This window comes from Gopherus evgoodei, unplaced genomic scaffold (genome assembly GCF_007399415.2).
Source record: "Gopherus evgoodei ecotype Sinaloan lineage unplaced genomic scaffold, rGopEvg1_v1.p scaffold_156_arrow_ctg1, whole genome shotgun sequence".
Lineage (NCBI taxonomy): Eukaryota > Metazoa > Chordata > Testudines > Testudinidae > Gopherus > Gopherus evgoodei.
Window position 1 is genome coordinate 18,851 of NW_022059819.1, and position 22,215 is coordinate 41,065.

At 49.3% G+C, this 22,215-nt stretch overlaps 1 protein-coding gene and 1 pseudogene across 1 annotated transcript; one reads left to right on the forward strand and one right to left on the reverse strand.

Moving 5' to 3' along the window:
- Positions 1 to 552: 552 nt before the first annotated feature.
- On the reverse strand, positions 553 to 3,548 carry LOC115639947 (non-structural maintenance of chromosomes element 3 homolog). The gene is given in 4 exon segments (XM_030542856.1): positions 553 to 896; positions 899 to 1,131; positions 2,526 to 2,582; positions 3,511 to 3,548. Coding segments are annotated over 4 exon segments (672 nt in total).
- Positions 3,549 to 3,848: 300 nt separating this feature from the next.
- On the forward strand, positions 3,849 to 20,448 carry LOC115639948 (annotated as a pseudogene).
- Positions 20,449 to 22,215: the final 1,767 nt, after the last annotated feature.

Consider the following 22,215-nt stretch of genomic DNA (forward strand, 5'->3'; position numbering starts at 1 on the left):
GGCCTCAACTGCAGTATTGTGTCCAGTTCTGGGCACCGCATTTCAAGAAAGATGTGGAGAAAATGGAAACGGTCCACAGAAGAGCAACAAGAATGATTAAAGGTCTTGAGAATATGACCTATGAAGGAAGGCTGAAAGAATTGGGTTTGTTTAGCTTGGAAGAGAGAGGGGACATGAAAGCAGTCTTCAGGTATCTAAATGGGCGTCATAAGGAGGAGAGAGAAATCTTGTCCATCTTAGCCTCTCAGGACTGTGCCAGGAAATCCAACCCCTCATGCACACACCGAGGGGCAGTAACAAAGTCCCAGCCTGTAGTTTCAGGTTCCTTGTGTTGCGCAGCCTGTCTGGGAGTGGGGTGCATGATGCTTCCCCCTATGGTGAATGACCTGCTCCCAAGATGTAGGGTGACCCAGCTCAAGAGAATGCCACATCCCTTTCCTGAAGGAGGAGCTGCAGGAGCCTGGCCGGTGCAGGACACAGGAAGGGGGAGATTAGATTTTATATGCATTGGACCCAGTTAAATGTGTCAAGAGGGGAGCCAAAATGTTTGTCCTATTCCCTTTCTCTTTTGAAAGCATGGATAAAGACACACCAAAGCCCCGAGGGCCGAACCAGGAGAGATATAGCCCCACCAGTGTCTCCAGTGGTGCTAATGTCTTGGAACAGGCCCCCCACAGCTGCCTCCTCAGCTGCCGCCTCAATGTACTCGGTGCTCCAGGCCCTGGGGTCCTTGTTTTGGATCTTGGTGACAAAGTGCAGGATATGCATCTTGGACGTCTCCTTGGCAGCCCGTGCCCCCCACCAGAACTCAAACTCGGGTGGAATTGTGTGGGGTATGCGGTTATATTCCAGGTACGTTTGGTGGACAGATTCTTCAGTCACCAATTTTTTGACGTCCCAAAGGCCTCGTGTCTCACTCCAGGGTCAACTCGCAGTCTCCTCAACAGCTCCCACACAGCAGATTCTTTAGCAGCATTGCCCTTCATGAAGAGGAAGCTGAGGATGACGGTGAGGAGGCCCAGGTCTGCTGTGCAATCATCCTGTTTCAGGTTCTCCACTTCTAGGTACGGCAGGTTGCTGACCAGGATGTGTGGACCCCTACAAGGCCCCAGGTGCCACTGTGAGCTAAGGCTGTTGTGGTGTTGGCATAACTATAAAGGAAAGGTTAATAGCCCTCCTATGTAAAATATTATAAAATCCCTCCTGGCCAGAGACACCAAAATCTTTTTATCTGTAAAAGGTTAAGAAGTTCAGGTAACCTGGCTGACACCTGACCCAAAGGACCAATAAGGGCACAAGATACCTTCAAATCTTGGTGGGGTGGAAGGCTTTTGTTTGTCCTCTTTGTTTTGGGGGTTGTTTTCTCTTGGGACTAAGAGGGACCAGACATCAATCCATGCCCTCCAAATCTTTCTGAACCAGTCTCTCACATTTCAAACTTGTAAGTAACAGTCAGGCAAGACGGCTTAGTTTTATCTTTGTTTCCTCAACTTGTAAATGTGCCTTTTGCTAAGAGGATTTACCCCTCTTTGCTGTAACTTTGAACCTAAGGCTAGAAGGGGTTCCCCTGGGCTCTATGAATCTGGTTACCCTGTAAAGTTATTTTCCATCCTGATTTTACAGAGATGATTTTTACCTCTCCTTAATTCAAAGCCTTCTTTTTTAAGAACCTGATTGATTTTTCCTTGTTTTAAGATCCAAGGGGGTTGGATCTGCACTCACCAGGAATTGGTGGGGGGAAAGGAGGGGGAATGGTTAATTTCTCCTTGTTTTAAGATTCAGGGGTTTGGATCGGTGTTTACCAGGAACTTGGTGGAGAAGTCTCTCAAGGCTACTGGGAGGGAGATTGTCTACCTTCCCCCCAGACTGAGTTTCCCAAATGACTCATAACTAATTTGGGTGGTGGCAGTAAAACAGATCTAAACTGGTAATTAAACTTAGAGGTTCTCATGCAGGTCCCCACATCTGTACCCTAGAGTTCAGAGTGCGGAAGGAAACTTGACAGCTGTCACTATAAAAGCTGATTCTGCATTCACCCTGGGACCAAGATAGTTTGCATTTAAATGTAAATTCACTCAGCCAACATCCCATTCAAGGGGTCGACTGAAACAGGTGAAAGCTAGGAAATTCAGGGTGACGCTTGAGCAATGCCTACTCTTGCAGAGTTCAGTTTCAATGGGTGAGAGTGACCCATGAAAGAAAAGCATTGGTTTGTGTCCTCACTTCCACAGGCCACAGAGAGCGTTTACATTTGCAGCACTTCCATGGCCCTGAGGGGAGCTCTCCCACAGTACAACTCTCTCCATTTTCACCATGGGCCTTGTGGGAAGGGGGTAGTGGTGATCTCTGGACATCCTGGGTCCCTGCACAGCCACCTCTCCCCAAACACTGATTAGCTCCAGTAGCTCAGCATTGCTCCAAGCAGGCCATCCTTTGCTGCAGATGATAAGTGAGCACTTGCCAAGAAAACAGTTTCTTTCAAAGTTCCCAGGGCTTCACAGAGGGAAGGGCAGGTGTCTGTTTACCTGATGTCAGAGGTGCAGAGCTGCTGGGCAGAGTGGTCACTTCTGGAGGCTGAAGCTCTGTAAACAGGAAGAAGGTGTCTTCACGTGCACATCACCACAAAAGCATCACCGGTCAGAGTTGGATGTCCCTCAGCGAGGTGGTTTTCTGTTTGCAGTGAAAATTCTGGAGTTTCACCGCAAAAAGTCATTGGCAAGTGTAGACGCTCCCACTGCTTTTGCATAGAAATGGGACTTTTCCACTTTAAATGGCGAGTGTAGACATGCCCTTCGTTCTTTGGCATCTTGTTGTGCCTGGCTGCCGACATCAGACGTGGTATCAGACCTCCTGTACTGTCCGGAGGTCCTTGCAGAGGACGGAGAAGCTCTGAGGCAGCATGGCTCTAGCACTGTTCTGCTGTAGGTCCTTGGGTAAGTCACTTTCCCCTCATTCTGCCACTGTCCCCTTCTACCCTGTGTGTGTCTTGTCTATTTAAACTGTAAGTTCAAGGTAAAAGACACTCTCTTAACTATCTGTATGTCCAGTAACTAGCACAATGGGCTTCCACATTCAGCTGGGGCATGTGGACACTACTGGAACAGAAATAAGTCGTTCAGGGCTGAGTGGCAGCCTACACACAGTCACTTCTGTCAGCTCTACCACACTTTGTATTTTTTCAGTTTTGAACTTTCTTCCTCTCATTAGACAGCTGAGATCACAAGGGATAAGTTTGGATGAAAAACTTCAGTTGGATAATTTTTGCTGTTAAGCATCCATTTTCTTAGCCCCTGGTACACAGAACAGAGAATAAGCTTCTGGGGCAGGGAAGGAAGAAAATAAAGCACAAGTCTTTAGAGTTGATTCAGTAACATTTTTTTTAAATCTGGGAGATGAATTCCACTGTAATGAATTGGAGTTTACAGCAAGGCTATCATAGCTTTTGGCACATATTCCCCCTGAGTTAGTCTAGGATTAATGAGCCAGGGAATGGTGATTTTTAGCTCTCACTTTCGCATTGGCAAATCATTTGGACAAGACACATCCATCGGGGATTTTTTATTTCAGAGCAAAAGAACATAACTCAAATTCCAATCGGATTTAAATATTCTGTACATTGCCATCAAATACCACCATGTGTTAGCAAAGAAGCTTTGGGTAATGTTCCTCCTCAGTTTTCACTGCAGCCTGGGGGAGTAGCAAAGTGCAGCAGAAAGCTTGGGAAATGCTGGAGGAGTCCGGGGAAGGGAGGGGAGAAGCTGCTGCTGCTTGAGGGCTGGAACAGATGAGAGATGGGGAGGAAGCTGCTGCTGCTCTAGGACTGAGCCAGCACGAGACACGAGTGGCCAGGCCCAGCCGTGCCAAGGAGTAGCCAACAGACAGAAAAGGAGAGGTTTGGGTTGTATGGTGGGGAGGTCGCTATGTCGGATGATGATTTGAGGGCCAGCACCAGCTCCTCCTCATCTTCATCCTCCAACTAACAGACCGAGAAAGAGACAAACACCTCTAAGAAGAAGGAAAGCAAAGTCAGCCTGAGTAAAAACTCCAAGCTCCTCTCCACAAGGCCAAGAGGATTCAAAAGGAATTGCCTGACATCACCCTAGATCCATCTCCCAATTGTAGCGCTGGCCCCAAAGGCGATAACATCTGTGAATGGAGATCAACTATTCTAGGACCTCCAGGCTCCAGTCTTCTTCCTTGACATTGTGGAAGTAGGGAAAGAATTGACAAGGATTTGTAGGGGATCTTAATGCATGTTAGTCTGTTAGCAAGAGTCAGGCTAGCAGTTAACAAGAGTTAGGCCAGCTGTAACCCTAATGACGCGAGACTTGTAGAAGCAAGGATGGTGAGAGGCGAGTGGAAAAGAACTGTGTGAGAAGTTGTCACGACCTTGAACTGATAACCAAATACGTAGACCGGCGTCTTCTAGAAGTGAGAAAAATAAGATAGCAGGATGGCCTACGTATAAACAAAATGAAGCTGTTGCTCATTATTGTCTGTATTATTGCTTGTTATTCTCTGTAACAAAGGTATAAATGCTTGCTGGAACTGTTTACCTGTTGAGAGACCTGTCCGGGACTGTAGCGACCCTGTGTCCTAGGGCACTCCCTCCCTCTATTGCAACTGCTGGAGAAATAATAAAGTATTTGATTTTGCTGCACCCAAAGAAAAGGCGAGAACTGAGTTTTTCTCCGACAACTTGGGGGCTTGTCCGGGATGGCAATGCCTACTGAGACACAGGCAGCTGCTATGGATCGTTCCCCTTCGAATCCCATGGTGCCACAAGAGAGGTATGAGACCTTTTGAAATCTCTATTGGGGTGTCGGAGGAGGACTGTCCGTGGGGCCTTCTGTCCCTGTTGGGCTTACGCCATCTGAACTTATTGACTGTGCAGCAAGATCAGATGCAGAGCGGTATTGGGGAACGGTTTTGCCACCCCCAGCAAGGTTAGGTTGAAGCAGTACTGGGGAACAGCTTGGTTGGCCAACAAGGTAATGCATAGGGAAATGCATTAAGTATGCACTGGTGCTGAGAGGTTGTCATACCACCTCATGGTATTGGGTCCAGACATAAGGTACAGATGCATCGTGGTATTTGGGAATAACGTGTGTGTGTGTGTGTGTGTGTGTGTGTGTGTGTGTGTGTGTGTGTGTGTGTGTGTGTGTGTGTGTGTACATACATAGTGTGAGCAATCTGTCTACTGAGGAAAGGAACGGGTTAATTTGAAATTCAGCTTGGCCCAGAGATAGAGAAAGTTGCTCTGTGTTCAAAGTCAAGAATCAATGCAGACCATGCTAAGTCCAAAGAAAAACTGCTTTTGGCCCCAGTTGGCTGTGAAAAAAATATAGACCGCGGCAAACCAAAGGCAATACAAGTTACAGAACTGAGATTACATTTGCAAAGCCTAACTGTGCAGTGAGATCCAACAGTCTGCCTTTGTGACCTCAGAGCCGGTGTGGCTTGGTGACACTGGGGAAGCCACACACAGCCGACCTGGACTGGAATCTCTGAAAGAGATGCCGCAGGAGTTTCCAGGGTGTAAAAGAACAGCCCTCCCAAGAGCGGAAGCATGTTGGAAATTCTGGACAAGCTGTATACAGGATAATCTCCCGTCCACCTATTCCACTTCTCTGAACATTACACACAGACGTGGCCAGTCTGGACATATGTGAGTATGAAAGTGGCTTAGGGCATTAATGTTTTTCCTGATGATGTGGGAGTGTTCCCAACACTCTCCGTTGTTCTATTATTTTATTAATAAAAGCTTTAAAATTCAGTCATATGGTGTGTTTTCTTGATCTTCCCCCAACGATCCTGCAGTGTCAGCCTGATTAGTGGGCTACACCCAGGGGCAGTAACCAAGTCCCAGCCTGTAGTTTCAGGTTCCTTGCATTGCGCAGCCTGCCTGGGAGTGGGGTGCATGATGCTTCCCCCTATGGTGAATGACCTGCTCCCAAGATGTAGGGTGACCCAGCTCAACAGAATGCCACATCCCTTTCCTGAAGGAGGAGCTGCAGGAGCCTGGCTGGTGCGGGACACAGGAAGGGGGCTGAGGTTTAACCTCTTGCAGCTGGTAGAGGTCCCCCACACACACGCTGGGAGCCTGGTGCTGGGGCGGAGGCTAGAGCTCAGTCCATGCACACCGAGACCCTCGTTTGGCTCTGACACATGAGCTGGTGACTTTTGGGGTTGTTTGTTTTCCTACAAATGTGACTTACATGCATTGGTTTGTAGGAACTGTTCTTGCTCCAGAATTCAGGGCGAGGCTGGCTGCCTTGCAGGGGTCCTGCAGCACCTGCCCCAGAGACAGCTGGAAACAGAGTTCTGGACTGTGGCGGGGGAGGGGGGGTTCATCTTGTACCCTCCCCTGATCTTCCACCACCATTGGGATGTTCCCACTGGTCCCAGACTTGTACCCACATGCTTGGCTGTTTGGAAATGTGGGGGAGAGATAGTTCAGTGGTTTGAGCATTGGCTGGCTAAACCCTGGGTTGTGAGTTCAGTCCTTGAAGGGGCCATTTATGGATTGGAGCAAAAATCTGTCTGGGGATTGGTCCTGCTTTGAGCAGGGGGTTGGACTAGGTGACCTCCCGAAGTCCCTTCAAACCCTGAGATTCTATGATAGAACAAGAAGCAATGGGCTTAAACTGCAGCAAGGGAGGTTTAGGTTGGACATTAGGGAAAAGCTCCAAACTATCTAGATGGTTAAACACTGGAATAAATTGCCTAGGGAGGTTGTGAAATCTCCATCTCTGGAGAGATTTAAGAGTAGGTTAGATAAATGTCTACCCGGGATAGTCTAGACAGTATTTGCTCCTGTCATGAGGGCAGGGGATTGGACATGATGACCTCTTGAGGGTCCCTTCCAGTCCTAGAATCTATGAATAAGAACAAGGTAGAAACTTTAAGATCCTAAACTGATAACACAATACAGTAGAAACTTAAAAATCACAAGTTAACATCCCTTGTACGGGTTATTCCCCTGATAGTGTACTGGAAACATGTGATTGTTTCCTATTTCCACCTTTTTTGTTCCCTCGACAGAAAGTGTATGGCCTGCTGCAAAATGAGTAGTGTTCCAAGAATATGTTGAGCACCTGTGCCTCTGCCTCTCTTCCTTTACATCCCCAGAAACTCTATGACAGTAAAGCTATTGTGATGAAATTCATGTTAGTTAATACTAATGGGATCCATCTTAATTTGTCCGCATTAAGGAAGGTGAGATTGTCAGGGAATGTGGCTATTGCGTATGGTGCCATGTCCCAACAGAGGGGATCTCCAGGATCAAAAAGGACTTTACAACACACCAGGTGCTTTCTATAGGCCTTCATCCTCTGCCTTTTGCTGTCCTCCAGTTGTGGAAACAGTGATGTATCCTTTTTTCTAAGTGAAGTAAAATTAATTTATGTGCTCAATGTCCCTAAGAGTGAAACCATAGCTCTCAACCCTACTCAGTGTGACTGCAGTGATTGAGTGGCCTCCCTCCAAGCGGGAGACGGAGGGACACTTACACGCCCCTTGGAGGGCAGAGCCTAGATTGCCCTGTTCCCCTCACCGGAAGTACTGGGGTATGGCTGGAAGTAGAAAAGTTCGGTCAGACAGCACAGTTGGAGCAGAGCCTGTGAAGGAGGATGATGCTCAGCTTGGTCTCTCAAGGCCCCAAGAGGAACCTGCGCCATGTTGTTCCCAATTCCCAGACGCAGACGAGGACTGGCCCGATCTCTGCCCATGCAGTGGCCCTGATTCTGCCCCAGCCAGGGCCCTGGGCTGGGACACAGTGGAGTAGGGTGGGCCCATGTCCCCCTGCCACCCCACCCCAGGGTGGCTGACTCCCTACGTTGTACAGGGAGGCTCTAGCTCTGGCGAGGAGCTTCCTGGACCAGTAACCTGAAAGACTGTTTGTTTGCAGGCTGGCCAAGCCCACTCAGTGCCCAGGCAGCACTGATAGACTGCGGTTAAAGGCTGACTACTTGAGCTATCCCAGACCAGGTCAAAGCCTGGTAGTGACTATTAATCACCCAGTTCTACCGTGGGCTCTGGACTGTCTCACAGACACTGGTCCTTGCCAGACAGGGTCAGCCCGAGTAGCCTCCCTCCGAGAGGGAGAGCGAGGGACACTTACAGTGACATTCTCAGAACACATCGGTTTGTGAAGTCACAGCTACTGCTTCTCACTGGACTAAGGAGATGGTCTATAGGAAGGTGGATGTGGGTTTTTTAATTACTATACAGGATTCCTATGAATAAAATGTAAAACCCTTTAGCATTATTTTTAAAAGAGAATATAAAATGCAATGCCATTTTCTGACCTGCTCTGAAAGCTGCTTTTATTTTCTCTCTGTGCAGCTTTTTGTCAAAATGGTGGATGCTGAGGCAATCCAAAAGATGGCTGGTGTGGTTTTTCATAGGGTCTGAGAAGTGAGTTTTACATTAATTCTCCTCTCCGTTCCGGACATATGAGGAGATTTGGCTTTTTTTAAATGTGCAGGTCTCCACTAACTTGTGAAGACTTGAGTCCAGGATTCTGCTAGAGCTGACCTCAACTGAAAAAGAGAGCAGGGAACACCACACTCTGGCATATTAGACTAATATGATGTAGGAGCTAGCTCTCAAATGTGTCTTTAAATGTAAATTCATTTGAAGTTAAGGCTACACAAAAATTGTTCATGATCCTGCTTCGGTTGAAGTCAATAGTTTTGCCAGATACTGACTTCAGTTGGGTTTACTGTTTTACTGACCGAAAGTCAGGCTGGGGGTGGCAACCAATGTGAAAGGTGCCTATTGGTGGAATCTCTCAGGCAGCAGGTGGGAGAGCTACAGGAGGAGGTGGTCAGGCTGAGGAACATCTATGTCCATGAGCAATTCCTGGACAGTATCCATGTGGAGACAGCTGACGGTGCTGTCCCAGTTGACAGGACTACCGACACACCAGTGGAGGAGGAGATGCCTCAGGGTGTGTCTGACACACTAGTGGAGGAGGAGGCTCAGGGTGGACACAGCCAGCTGGTTACTTCTAGCAGCAGACAGTGCTCCACCGCTGCTGCGAACCCTCCTGCTGTGGTAAAAGATAACCATTATGCTCTTCTTGATACAGGAGAGAAGAAATCACCCCCAGCAGTTAAGGGGGTGAAGCCTCGTACCCCTAAGGCTGGGAGATCTGCTGCCACCACTGATAAGAAACGTAGGGTAGTGGTGGTTGGAGACTCTCTGCTGAGGGGGACGGAGACACCCATCTGTCGCCCTGACCGTTCATCCCGGGAGGTATGCTGCCTGCCAGGGGCCCGTATCCGAGATGTTACAGAGGCTTTGTCGAGGATTATCCGGCCTTCTGACTACTATCCCATGCTACTCATCCATGTGGGCACAAATGATACTGCGAGGTGTGATGCTGAGCAGATCAAGAGTGACTACAGGGCTCTGGGAGTACGGGTTAAGGAGTTTGGAGCGCAGGTGGTATTCTCTTCGATTCTTCCTGTTGAAGGTAGGGGTCTGGGCAGAAACAGATGCATCGTGGAGGTGAATGCCTGGCTGCGAAGATGGTGTCGCCAGGAGGGCTTTGGCTTCCTCGACCACGGGATGCTATTTGAGGAAGGACTGCTAGGAACAGATGGCGTTCACCTTTCGAAGCGGGGAAAGGCCTTATTTGCACACAGACTGGCTAACCTAGTAAGGAGGGCTTTAAACTAGGTTCGACGGGGACAGGTGAGCAAAGCCCACAGGTAAGTGGGGAACAAGACCTGGGAGATGGGTTGGAAACAGGAGGGAGCACGGGCTATAATAGCAGAGAGGAAGGAGGGTCAGGGCAAAGCTGGGAGGCAAGATCAAACCAGTATCTTAGATGCCTTTATACAAATGCAAGAAGTATGGGTAATAAGCAGGAAGAACTGGAAGTGCTAATAAATAAATACAACTATGACATTATTGGCATTACTGAAACTTGGTGGGATAATACACACGACTGGAATGTTGGTGTGGATGGGTATAGTTTGCTCAGGAAGGATAGACAGGGGAAAAAGGGAGGAGGTGTTGCCTTATATATTAAAAATGTACACACTTGGACTGAGGTGGAGATGGACATAGGAGACGGAAGGGTGGAGAGTCTCTGGGTTAGGCTAAAAGGGGTAAAAAACACAGGTGATGTCGTGATGGGAGTCTACTACAGGCCACCTAATCAGGTGGAAGAGGTGGATGAGGCTTTTTTCAAACAACTAACAAAATCATCCAAAGCCCAAGATTTGGTGGTGATGGGGGACTTCAACTATCCAGATATATGTTGGGAAAATAACACCGCGGGGCACAGACTATCCAATAAGTTCCTGGACTGCATTGCAGACAACTTTTTATTTCAGAAAGTTGAAAAAGCTACTAGGGGGGAAGCTGTTCTAGACTTGATTTTAACCAATAGGGAGGAACTTGTTGAGAATTTAAAAGTAGAAGGAAGCTTGGGTGAAAGTGATCATGAAATCATAGAATTTGCAATTCTAAGGAAGGGTAGAAAGGAGTACAGCAGAATAGAGACAATGGATTTCAGGAAGGCGGATTTTGGTAAGCTCAGAGAGCTGATAGGCAAGGTCCCATGGGAATCAAGACTGAGGGGAAAAACAACTGAGGAAAGTTGGCAGTTTTTCAAAGGGACGCTATTAAGGGCCCAAAAGCAAGTTATTCCGATGGTTAGGAAAGATAGAAAATGTGGCAAAAGACCACCTTGGCTTACCCTTGAGATCTTGCGTGACCTACAAAATAAAAAGGCGTCATATAAAAAATGGAAACTAGGTCAGATCACGAAGGATGAATATAGGCAAATAACACAGGAATGCAGAGGCAAGATTAGAAAAGCAAAGGCACAAAATGAACTCAAACTAGCTATGGGAATAAAGGGAAACAAGAAGACTTTTTATCAATACATTAGAAGCAAGAGGAAGACCAAGGACAGGGTAGGCCCACTGCTCAATGAGGAGGGGGTAACAGTAACGGGAGACTTGGAAATGGCAGAGATGCTTAATGACTTCTTTGTTTCGGTCTTCACTGAGAAGTCTGAAGGAATGTCTAGTATAGTGAATGCTTACGGGAAGAGGGTAGGTTTAGAAGAGAAAATAAGGAAAGAGCAAGTAAAAAATCACTTAGAAAAGTTAGATGCCTGCAAGTCACCAGGGCCTGATGGAATGCATCCTAGAATACTCAAGGAGTTAATAGAGGAGGTATCTGAGCCTCTAACTATTATCTTTGGGAAATCATGGGAGACGGGGGAGATTCCAGAAGACTGGAAGGGGGCAAATATAGTGCCCATCTATAAAAAGGGAAATAAAAACAACCCAGGAAACTACAGACCAGTTAGTTTAACTTCTGTGCCAGGGAAGATAATGGAGCAGGTAATCAAAGAAATCATCTGCAAATACTTGGAAGGTAGTAAGGTGATAGGGAATAGCCAGCATGGATTTGTAAAGAACAAATCGTGTCAAACTAATCTGATAGCGTTCTTTGATAGGATAACGAGCCTTGTGGATAAGGGAGAAGCGGTGGATGTGATATACCTAGACTTTAGTAAGGCATTTGATACAGTTTCGCATGATATTCTTATAGATAAGCTAGGAAAGTACAATTTAGATGGGGCTACTATAAGGTGGGTGCATAACTGGCTGGATAACCGTACTCAGAGAGTAGTTGTTAATGGCTCCCAATCCTGCTGGAAAGGTATAACAAGTGGAGTTCCGCAGGGGTCTGTTTTGGGACCGGTTCTGTTCAATATCTTCATCAACAATTTAGATATTGGCATAGAAAGTACGCTTATTAAGTTTGCGGATGATACCAAACTGGGAGGGATTGCAACTGCTTTGGAGGACAGGGTCAAAATTCAAAATGATCTGGACAAATTGGAGAAATGGTCTGAGGTAAACAGGATGAAGTTCAATAAAGATAAATGCAAAGTGCTCCACCTAGGAAGGAACAATCAGTTTCACACATACAGAATGGGAAGAGACTGTCTAGGAAGGAGTATGGCAGAAAGAGATCTAGGGGTCATAGTGGACCACAAGCTTAATATGAGTGAACAGTGTGATACTGTTGCAAAAAAAGCAAACATGATTCTGGGATGCATTAACAGGTGTGTTGTAAACAAGACACGAGAAGTCATTCTTCCGCTTTACTCTGCGCTGGTTAGGCCTCAACTGGAGTATTGTGTCCAGTTCTGGGCACCGCATTTCAAGAAAGATGTGGAGAAATTGGAGAGGGTCCAGAGAAGAGCAACAAGAATGATTAAAGGTCTTGAGAACATGACCTATGAAGGAAGGCTGAAGGAATTGGGTTTGTTTAGTTTGGAAAAGAGAAGACTGAGAGGGGACCTGATAGCAGTTTTCAGGTATCTAAAAGGGTGTCATCAGGAGGAGGGAGAAAACTTGTTCACCTTGGCCTCCAATGGTAGAACAAGAAGCAATGGACTTAAACTGCAGCAAGGGAGATTTAGGTTGGACGTTAGGAAAAAGTTCCTAACTGTCAGGGTAGTTAAACACTGGAATAGGTTGCCTAGGGAAGTTGTGGAATCTCCATCGCTGGAGATATTTAAGAGTAGGTTAGATAAATGTCTATCAGGGATGGTCTAGACAGTATTTGGTCCTGCCATGATGGCAGGGGACTGGACTCGATGACCTCTCGAGGTCCCTTCCAGTCCTAGAGTCTGAGTCTGAGTCTATGAGTCTTACACAATTTAACTTTTTGTATATACAGGCTTTGCAGCTCATGTTGAACATTAGGTACCAAGAAATTCCAGATGTTTTCCCTTTCTTATCAGTCTAGTGCAGTGGTTCTTAACCTTCTAAAAAAATCTTGCATGTCTCGCACCCTCAGAAAGGGGATCTCGCACCCCCATGTGGTGCATGCACTCGAGGTTAAGAACCAGTGCACTAGACTGATAGATCTGCATTTTAATTTAATTTTAAATAAAGCTTCTGAAACATTTTAAAAATCTTGTTTACTTTACATAAAACAATAGTTTAGTTGTGTACTATAGACTTAGAGACAGAGAGACCCTCTAAAACATTAAAATGTATTACCGACATGCGAAACCTTCAATTAGAGTGAATAAATGAAGACTCAGCACAGCACTTCTGAAAGGCTGCCGACCCCTGGATTCGAGCCACCTGAATAGGAGAGCAGCCACCAACGATAGCCTCCTGGCCTTGATGGCAACCTTTGGGGAATTAATAGGCAGGCGCAACTTCATATCACAAGCTGTAGCCTCCACCCAGGTGCCTAACGATGACCCAGAGAATTACTTAACCCGATCGGCTCTGATGCAACTAATGGCTGGCCTGGTGGCAGTCAACGGTATCACCCCGATATATGAGTTAGCATTCAGTGTCCAGTCCTTAAGGGATTGTGCAGTATCTTTGGCCCCATATTACTCTGGCAAACTTGCAGTTTGGCAGGATAATCACCCAGCTAATCTGGGGGAAGTAAGTGGGGTGATCCAAAAAATAACCACTCATGCTGGGTGACAATACACAGATATAGGAGCATGAATCTATCTATCTGTCTGTGGCAGCAATAGAACCGGCAGTCCCATATACAAATAAGAGCGGTACAAAAGGGATATGCTGGGGGTTGTTCCCCGAGAACGAGGGAATAGGGGTCGGCAGGAGGATCAGGTATACACAGATCTCTGGCAATATCACACCAACACCCCTAAACAGAAGGAAGGGGGAGAAGATGTAGAGCTAACTGAGAATGAGATTTGCTGACTAGCCTGGCAAACCATGATGCAGTACAGAGCCAACCGTGCACAGTGGCATGGGGCACTCACATCTGACTTGGTTAGAGAAGCTACAAAGTTACAATATACTCATAAAGGAGTAGCATGTGTATCACCCAGTGCACCTCCACCATTGGCACCACTACAGCCTCTCCCTGATGCAGGCCCCCATCCTGCAGACAAATAATAATTTGAGACATACCTATTGCATAGAGCTGGAAAGGACCCTGAAAGGTCATTGAGTCCAGCCCCATGCCTTCACTAGCAAGACCAAGTACTGATTTTGCCCCAGATCCCTAGGCAGTCCCCTCAAGGGCTGAACTCACAACCCTGGGTTTAGCAGGCCAATGCTCAAACCACTCAGCTATACCTCCCCCTTTAACAGAGGGGCCCACTGCACAATGAACTTCTATGATCTGTAGGGGCATAAGAAGGGAAGTTCATAGGAAAGGTCCATTGAGACCCTGGAGGAAGACCATGCATGTATGTTCAGCAGGGCAAGCATCCCCCTACATTGGCTTTAATAGACACAGGAGCCGCGGTGTCTTTAATCAAAAACACTCCAAAAGGATGTTTGTGGAGTTACGCATGTGCTGGAGAGCAGGATTAGCAGTGTGCATACAGGACGGAACAGCTACCCCTACAAAATGCCTTTTGCAGCAGAAAGTTGCAAATCTCTGTGGCAGGACACTCTGCATCACCTGCCCACCCACTCTCAGGATGCCCTGTGTCTAATGTGAAACCAGCTGCAGAACCAGTTTCTCACTTGCAGACTCCCAACTCGGAACCCCAGACCATGGCCCGAGAGTGTCCACAGAACTCCAAGTGCCCCAGTGGCTCCAAATCTGGTCTTTGAAATACTATGGGTTGTTTACATGCCTGTGATAGCAAAGCAGCAGGAGGTCACTCTCATCCAAAGCAGCTCAGTGCATCAGCAGGAGGAGAGCAACCAACTCTGGATATCCGTGGGTGCGGCCTGCGAAAAGGCTGTGTATGTTGTGAATGAGCCAGAGCCAGCTGTTCGTAAGAGCTACAAGGCCGTGGAGATGGGGAAATTATCCGGGTACGAGATACAGTCCTTTTGAAATAAGGACCACGAAAGAAATCTATGCCTTCTGTGGCAACGATATCGACGCTGTGGGAAGACCTGAAAACAGGAAAGCTAATGATGAGTCTCCTGTGGTATTACAGACCAGAGCACACTCAGAGAGGTTGCAATCCCAGCATGCATCAGAATGAGATCTTTGCATCCCGACATCAGGATGAAAACAGTATTGCCTGCATTGAGGAAAAGTGCTATGTTCTGACCTTTGCAGAGTACTGCAGATTCTGTGCCTTGGCAAAGCATCCTGTTGAGGGGATCCCAGGCAAGAAAACAATGATGGTTCCTCCGTCAGAAGACTATTCCACACCTCTACATCACAAAGTCCCAGAGGAAACTGATCCTGATCTGGTTTTTCTCTGCCGCCATGTCAATGATTTTCAACATGGGCGCATCTTGAAGAATCCGCAGTAACAAAACTCTTCAGTCTAGTTATGGTGATGACAAGTGTCACCAAAGAGGTAGTGGCAGGTTGACCGTCTGGGACATCCATGCATGCTCAGAAACTTTTTTAGTACTGCTTGCAGGCCAGAAGGGGCAACTCCTGCAATGGCTGGTGAGTCCTATGGCAGGGGAGGGCACTCAGCCGCCGAGCTGGGGATTATGTAAGATGAGCCCGGTGAATGACCCAGACGCCTTCCTGGGGACTTTTGAGCAGGTAGCCACAGATGCCAGGTGGGAGAGGGCAACCTGGACCCTCCGACTCGCTCCTTATTTGACTGGGAGGCTCAAGCAGCGTATATGGCATTGGGGGAGGAGCAAGACAGACATTATGAGGCCGTAAGAGCAGCAGTTCTGAATCGAGTCGGCCTGTTGGCAGAGCGGTACCGGCAGAAGTTCCGGTCGGCCTGGTGGACATCAGTAATACAGCCCCGGGCGTTACCCAGAGGCTATGGGACTGGCCAACGTGCTGGCTGAGGCCAGAAGCCAGAGCCGTCCTCAGCCATAGGCAGAACAGGTAGTCGCTTAGGGCACCACGAGGTCTGAGGGCACCACTCTGCCGGGAGCCTGGACAGACGGAAGCAGTGGAGCATGTAAGAGCAGGGCTGCTGGGTGCTAGAGAGTCTTGAATGCAGCACAGTCTGAGGAGGGGATTGGCTGCTGGGGTCTCAGGGAAGGTGGGGGGGAAGCGTGAGGTGAGGCAGGCTCGGTAGCTCTGGCACCAGTATCTTTTGTTGTCCCCCATAACATTCTTCCCCCTGCCCCATGGAGCACCCCCTCCTTTCTCCCTCCCCCCCAAGGAGCACCCCCCTCTCTTTCCCCCCTCCCCTCCATCAGTGCTCAGTTGGGTGAGGTGCTGCGCGGAGGGGTGGGGGAAGGCGACTGGCTGGCTGCCTGCTGAGGAGTGAAAGTAACTCACTTCCTCGGCAGGCAGCCAGGACTGGAATGGTCACACAGGGCTGGGCTGGGGATAGCCAGATAGTATGTGCGAAAAATCAGGATGGGAGTTGGGGCAGGGTGAGCAGATGTCCCACTTTTATAGGGACAGTCCCAATTTTGGGTCTCTCTTAATATAGGCTTCTATTACCCATGTAAACGTCTGCTGTTGTGGTTCGCCCTCTCTGGGGCGGCTGGGAGCCAGGCCACTTCACTACCCGAGTCCAGTGTGCTGTTGAGTTAGCCTGGTGGTCAAGAAATGGACAGGAGCTCAGGCCCTCAGGCAGGGGCTGAGCCGATAGTCTCATCTTGGAGGCCCAGGCCCTAGGTCAGGGTGGGGCAACAAACAATCGTTCAGGGCTCAGACGCTCAGGCAGGGGCTGAGCGAACAGTTCAGTATAAGCCCAGGCTCCTGGGCCTGAGCGTCAGGGCAAGGGGGAGACAGCCACCTGTGAGTGGGGTGGCAGGGGGAACGCAGGCCCACCCACTCCTCTGCATCCCAGCACAGGGTCCTAGCAGCGTCAGGCAGCCTGCTGCTGTGTCAGTGGGGATTCTGGCCGCAAAACACTGACATTGGCTCTGAGTGTGTTGCAGCCAGACTAGGGTCGGCTGCCTCTGGGCTACTTCCGACCTCCCCCTCTACCAGTACCTCTGTCTTGGTGCCATCCTCCGGCAGCCAGGCAGCTTCTGAGCCCTGAGGCTGGGCTTTTATACTTCCTGTCCCGCTCCTTGACCTCTGGGGGGCGGGCGCCGGCTCCAGTGACTCCGCCCACTTTGGCATCCGTAAGGTCTTATCCCTCTCTGGGGTGGCAGGGAGACAGGCCACCTCATTACAAACCCACACGCCTGTCCTGATTTTTCACACTTGCTGTCTGGTCACCCTAGATGGGGGTAACTGGTCCCTATATAAGACAAAGCCTAAATATCAGGACTGGCCTATAAAATCAGGACATCTGGATCTGGTCACCCTAGCTGGGCAGCGCGTCTCTACCCCGGGCTGGCAGCGATCCATCTCAACCGGGGGGAGCTGCACAGGGCAGGGAGAGCTGCTGCGGCTCCATTGGTGCCCTGTCCCTGAGATCAGATGCTGTGCTAACTTCACCATGATCCGTTGGGCTGGTGGTGGTGCCCATTGGCGTGTGATCGGACCTGAGAGTTTGCTGCTGCTGTTGCCACTCTGCACCCCAAGAGCTGGATTTTGGGGTCCAGCAGTTTTCCACCTATCTCCTCCTCTACTGCAGCTGTTGGACCAGCTGGCTGGGGGGTGAGCCAAACATGAAAGCAGTACTGAGTTGCCATTTAGATTCTCATTTAACAACTGTGTTTGCTAAAAAAGCTTGCTAACAATCCTGAATTCAATTTCAATTTTTTTTAAAACAAAATCAGTATCTTAGCCAAAAACAGAAAATTAAGTTGTTGACAATTATGTGTCACAAGTTTGATATGGGGAAGGGAGTGAGCCAGTTTTCATCAGAGAAACAAAAAATGTTGACTGACTTTCCTATAGCCCTGTTACTGCTAAATAGAGCCCTCCAACAACTGTAATATGCTCATCTCCTTACTAGTGTATAAAGCAGGGGTCAGCAACCTACGGCACATGTGCCAAAGGTGGCATGCGAGCTGATTTTTGTTGGCACACAGCGGTGGGCTGAGTGGCTCAGCCTGCCGCTGCTCTGGGGTTCCGGCTGCCGCCCCATTGCCAGCCGTGGTCCTGGACGCCAGCCCCACTCAGTGCCTGCTGCAGGCCTGGAAACCCCAAAGGAACCCCAGGCTGGCAGCGGGCTGAGCAGGCTGGCAGCTGAGACCCCAGCTGAGCCACTCAACCCGCTGTCGGCCTGGGGTTCCATTCACTCAACTGGCAGCAGGCTGAGTGAGACAGGTGGCCAGGATCTGAGACTGGCAGCGGGCTGAGCGGCTCAGGCTGCTGCTGGTTTGGGATTCCATCCGCCAGCTCCTGCCAGCCAGCATCCCGGCCGCTGGTGCCCTTCAGCCCGCTAACAGCCCAGGGTTCTGCTCACCCAGGCCAGCAGGAGGCTGAATGGGGCCGGTGACTGGGACCCCGACTGGGAAGGGGCTGGAAGTCGGAACCCCAGAGTGGCAGCAGGGTGAGTGCTGCTGGCACCCCAGACTGGCAGCAGACTGAGGCACTCAGCACCCCGCCGCCCTCTTCAGCCCAGCACTGGCCCGCTCAGCCCGCTTCCGGCTGAGTGAATGGAACCCTGGATCAGCAGCAGGCTGAGCAGGGTCAGTGGCTGGACGGCAGACCGGCAGTGGGCTGAGCGGGGCTGGCGGCTGAAACCTCAGACAAGGATCCCAGGCAGGGATCACACTAAATTGATAAGATCTGCATTTTAATTTTATTTTAAATGAAGCTTAAATATTTTAAAAACCTTATTTACTTTAAACACAACAATAGTTTATTTATATAATATAGACAGAGAGATACCTTCTACAAACATTAACATGTATTTGTAGCAGGGTGCTGGTGCAAAGGCACCTAATTAGCTCCTGCTCAGCCAGCCCCAATCAGGAGAAATAGATTGGGGCTGGGGAGAAGTCTGGTGCCTGGCCGTTAGAACTGGCTGCACCTGCGGGCCTAAGGGTTGAAGGCAAAAAAGGCTGGCTGGCAGCCAGAAGAAGGGGGGTGATGGCCAGGGGAAGGTCAGTCTCTAGGCTGAGGGCAGACTCTGGGTGGAAGAGGAGACTGTAAGGCCTGATCTGTATATAGCATATCACTGGTGGTGGGAGAACACGTGTAAATAAAGCCACGGATGCTGCAGAAGAAGCAGCCTCTCTGTGCTTTATTGGGGCAGCCAGTGGGCCTCAGGAAGAGGGGCGGACGGAGGACCTGTTACAAGTGGGGGCTTGTCCGGGGTCTAGTGCCAAAGACACAGTTTGGCGACCCAGCAATGGAGAGCACCCTGCAGTAGCTCACCGAGCAACAGACAGAAATGCAGAAGGCACTTCAGTCCTTCCAGCAGTCCCAGCAGGTGGAGAGGCAGGCTCTACTCGCTTGGCAGGCAGAGCAGCAGAAGGCCCTATAGGACTTCATCAAGGAGCAGTTGACCGTGCAGCAGCAGCAGCAGCTCCTGCACAAGCTGGTGAGTCCTGCTGGGGGAGCAGGTATCCAGGCCTCAGCCTCTGTAAGATGGCTCCAGCTGATGACCCCGATGCCTTTTTGGGTACCTTTCAGCAGGTGGCCCTGGGCGTGGGATGGGACTGGACAATCTGGGCCCAATGGCTGGCCCCCTATCTCACTGGGGAGGCACAGGCCGCGTATATGGCCCTGACAGATGCCCAAGCCAGGGACTATGATGCAGTGAAGGCAGCGATTTTGGACCGCCTCGGGCTTTCGGCCGAGATGTATTGGCAAAGGTTTCGGGCAGCCTGATGGGCAGGGCGCATGTGACCACGGGCCTTTGCTCAAAAATTAACAGACTGGGCAACATGGTGGTTGAGGCTCGATGCCCACACCGTGGGACAGATAATGGATCAAGTGATCTTGAACAGTTTATACAATGCCTCCCTGACAGTGTGCGGGTTTGGGTATGGCGACATCAGCCGGCCACCCTAGAAGCCGCTGTGTAGAGAAAGGAGGAATATGCAGAGGCTGACTTCCCACCGAGGTAGCATCGAGCTCCGTGGGACACAGAGGGGCGCAGGAAACCCTGTGAGCACGTCGGAGTGAAGCCGGTAGACAGGCGAAGGGAGGAGCCCAAGGGGCCCCTAGCCACCCGGAGCAGATTCTATGCTGGCAGTATGGACAGCTAGGACATAACTCCAAGCTCCTCTCCACAGTGCCAAGAGGGTACAAAAGGAATTGGCTGATATCACCTTAGATCCATCTCCCAATTGCAGCGCTGGCCCCAAAGGCGATAACATCTATGAATGGAGATCAACTATACTAGGATCTCCAGGCTCCACTTTTCTTCTTTGATATCACATTGACACCAGAACATCCCTTCAAGCCTCCAAAGCTTACGGTTCAGACAAGAATCTGTCACTGTCATATTAACAGCCAGGGAGTGACCTGCCTTGACATTTTAAAAGACAACTGGAGTCCAGCACGAACTATTTCTAAAGTTCTCCTTCCACCTGCTGCCTTCTTACAGGCAGCAACCCTGCTGATCCCCTGGTTGGAAGTATTGCCAGTCAGTATATGATTAACAGAGCAGAGCAGAGCAAGACAGAACAGCCAGACGGGACCAAACGATATGCTCCATAAAATGGATTTTTGTCCAAATCTTGCATTATTTGTCTGTGATGGAAAGGGCTGCTTATTGGTTTTGAAGTGGAGGGAGGGAGGATGCTGGTAAAGAGGAGGGTATTTCTAGAAAAGATTTTATTCAGTCTTTTATTTCCTAAGATGTGGTTGTTGTAACTTAAGGTATCTTGCTACAGTAGACAGATAGAATTGCAAAGAGCATATTGTAAGACTGTCATTAGTTCAGCAATATTAGCTCACATAAAGTACCAGGAAGAATGGAAACCTAGCCTTTTTTTTGGTGAAGTTGCTTGCGATATGTAAAAGATAAAACAGCTTAATTTTGTACAGGTACGCCTGTTGATGTAAAAGTCCTTTCAAGACTCTACACACTATGGGTTTGTTTTTTGTAAAAGATGTTGGGATACTTTCCCCCCTGGGGAGGGTGTGCTGGTATTTAACAATTCCTTTTCAAAGACTCATCTCATATAAAGAATAAGAGTAGAATACAGTTAGTAAGAGAAATTTTCGTTTTAGAGGCCTAATTGGTGTTTCTCTGTTCTTTGCTGAAAATTGTCGAATGAATCTCTGTAACAAGCACAAGGCCAAAATCCCAGTTATCTAAGGCCTGGAGAAGGATTGAATATGCAAGGAACCAGTAAGAATGTTAAGGGACAGAAAGTCTTTACCAAGGGATGATAGGAACTTTGGGAAAACAATGATGTTTTCTTATGTCATAGCCACTGATCCTCTCCTCCCTTGAAATCTTGACTGTGCCTATGCAAATCTTGCAGGAATGTCTTTTAGCAATGAAAAGCACAGTCTATAAAGGTCAGGCTAGGCAGTCATTGTCTTTCTAGGTGGTGGGTAACTTTGAGGGTTAACAGAAGAGACCTAGAGATTTGGCCAAGAAAAGGCCACTCCTAGAGGAAGCATAAATGGAGTGGAGGAGGAGGAGGAAACCAGACATGCCAGACTTGCTTTAGGGAACAGAACCAGATCCCCGTCCCCTCTTCTGCTACAATCACCGCTTCATTGCTATTCCTTTCATCAGCCGGGGGGCTGTGGAAACATTCATCTACTCTTCACAGGACTTCACAGACCCCAAATGGAGACAACAAGCATAGCAGTGAGAGAGTGTAGCTCTCAGCTATGTCTCCCTGTGCGTCACTCATCGGAAGTTTTGGAGGTGGAGTCTCCCCAGCTTCCCTCTTTTCTCTAAGCTGCAGGAGTCCTGGGCCAAGATCTTTCTATCCTCCAGAAGCTTAGAGAGATGGTGCCGGGCCTCGTTAGTACTAACCAGAACCTCCATTTCATTTTCAAGCCAACTCTGGAGAAAGACAGGAGATGATAAACCAGGAGTGGCCAAACTGCGGCCCACATCTGGCCCACCAGCTGTTTAAATCTGGTCCTTGAGCTCCCACTGGCGAGCGGGGTCACGGGCCACTCCATGCAGCTCGCGGAAGCACCAGCATGTGCCGCCTCTGTCTCTTATGCATAGGGGCAGCCGGGAGCTCTGCTCCACATGCTGCCCCCGCCCCAAGCGCTGCCACCACAGCTCCCATTGGCCGGGAACCACAGCCATGGGGAGCAGCAGGGGCGGCACCTGCGGACAGGGCAATGCACAGCAGATCTGCCTGGACACACCTCCATGAAGGAGCTGGAGGGGGACATGCCACTGCTTCCGAGAGCTGCTTGAGGTAAGTGCTGCCTGGGGCCTGCACCCCTGGGCCAACCCCATGCCTCAGCCCCCTGCCCCAGCCCTGATCCCTCTCCCTCTCAACCCCT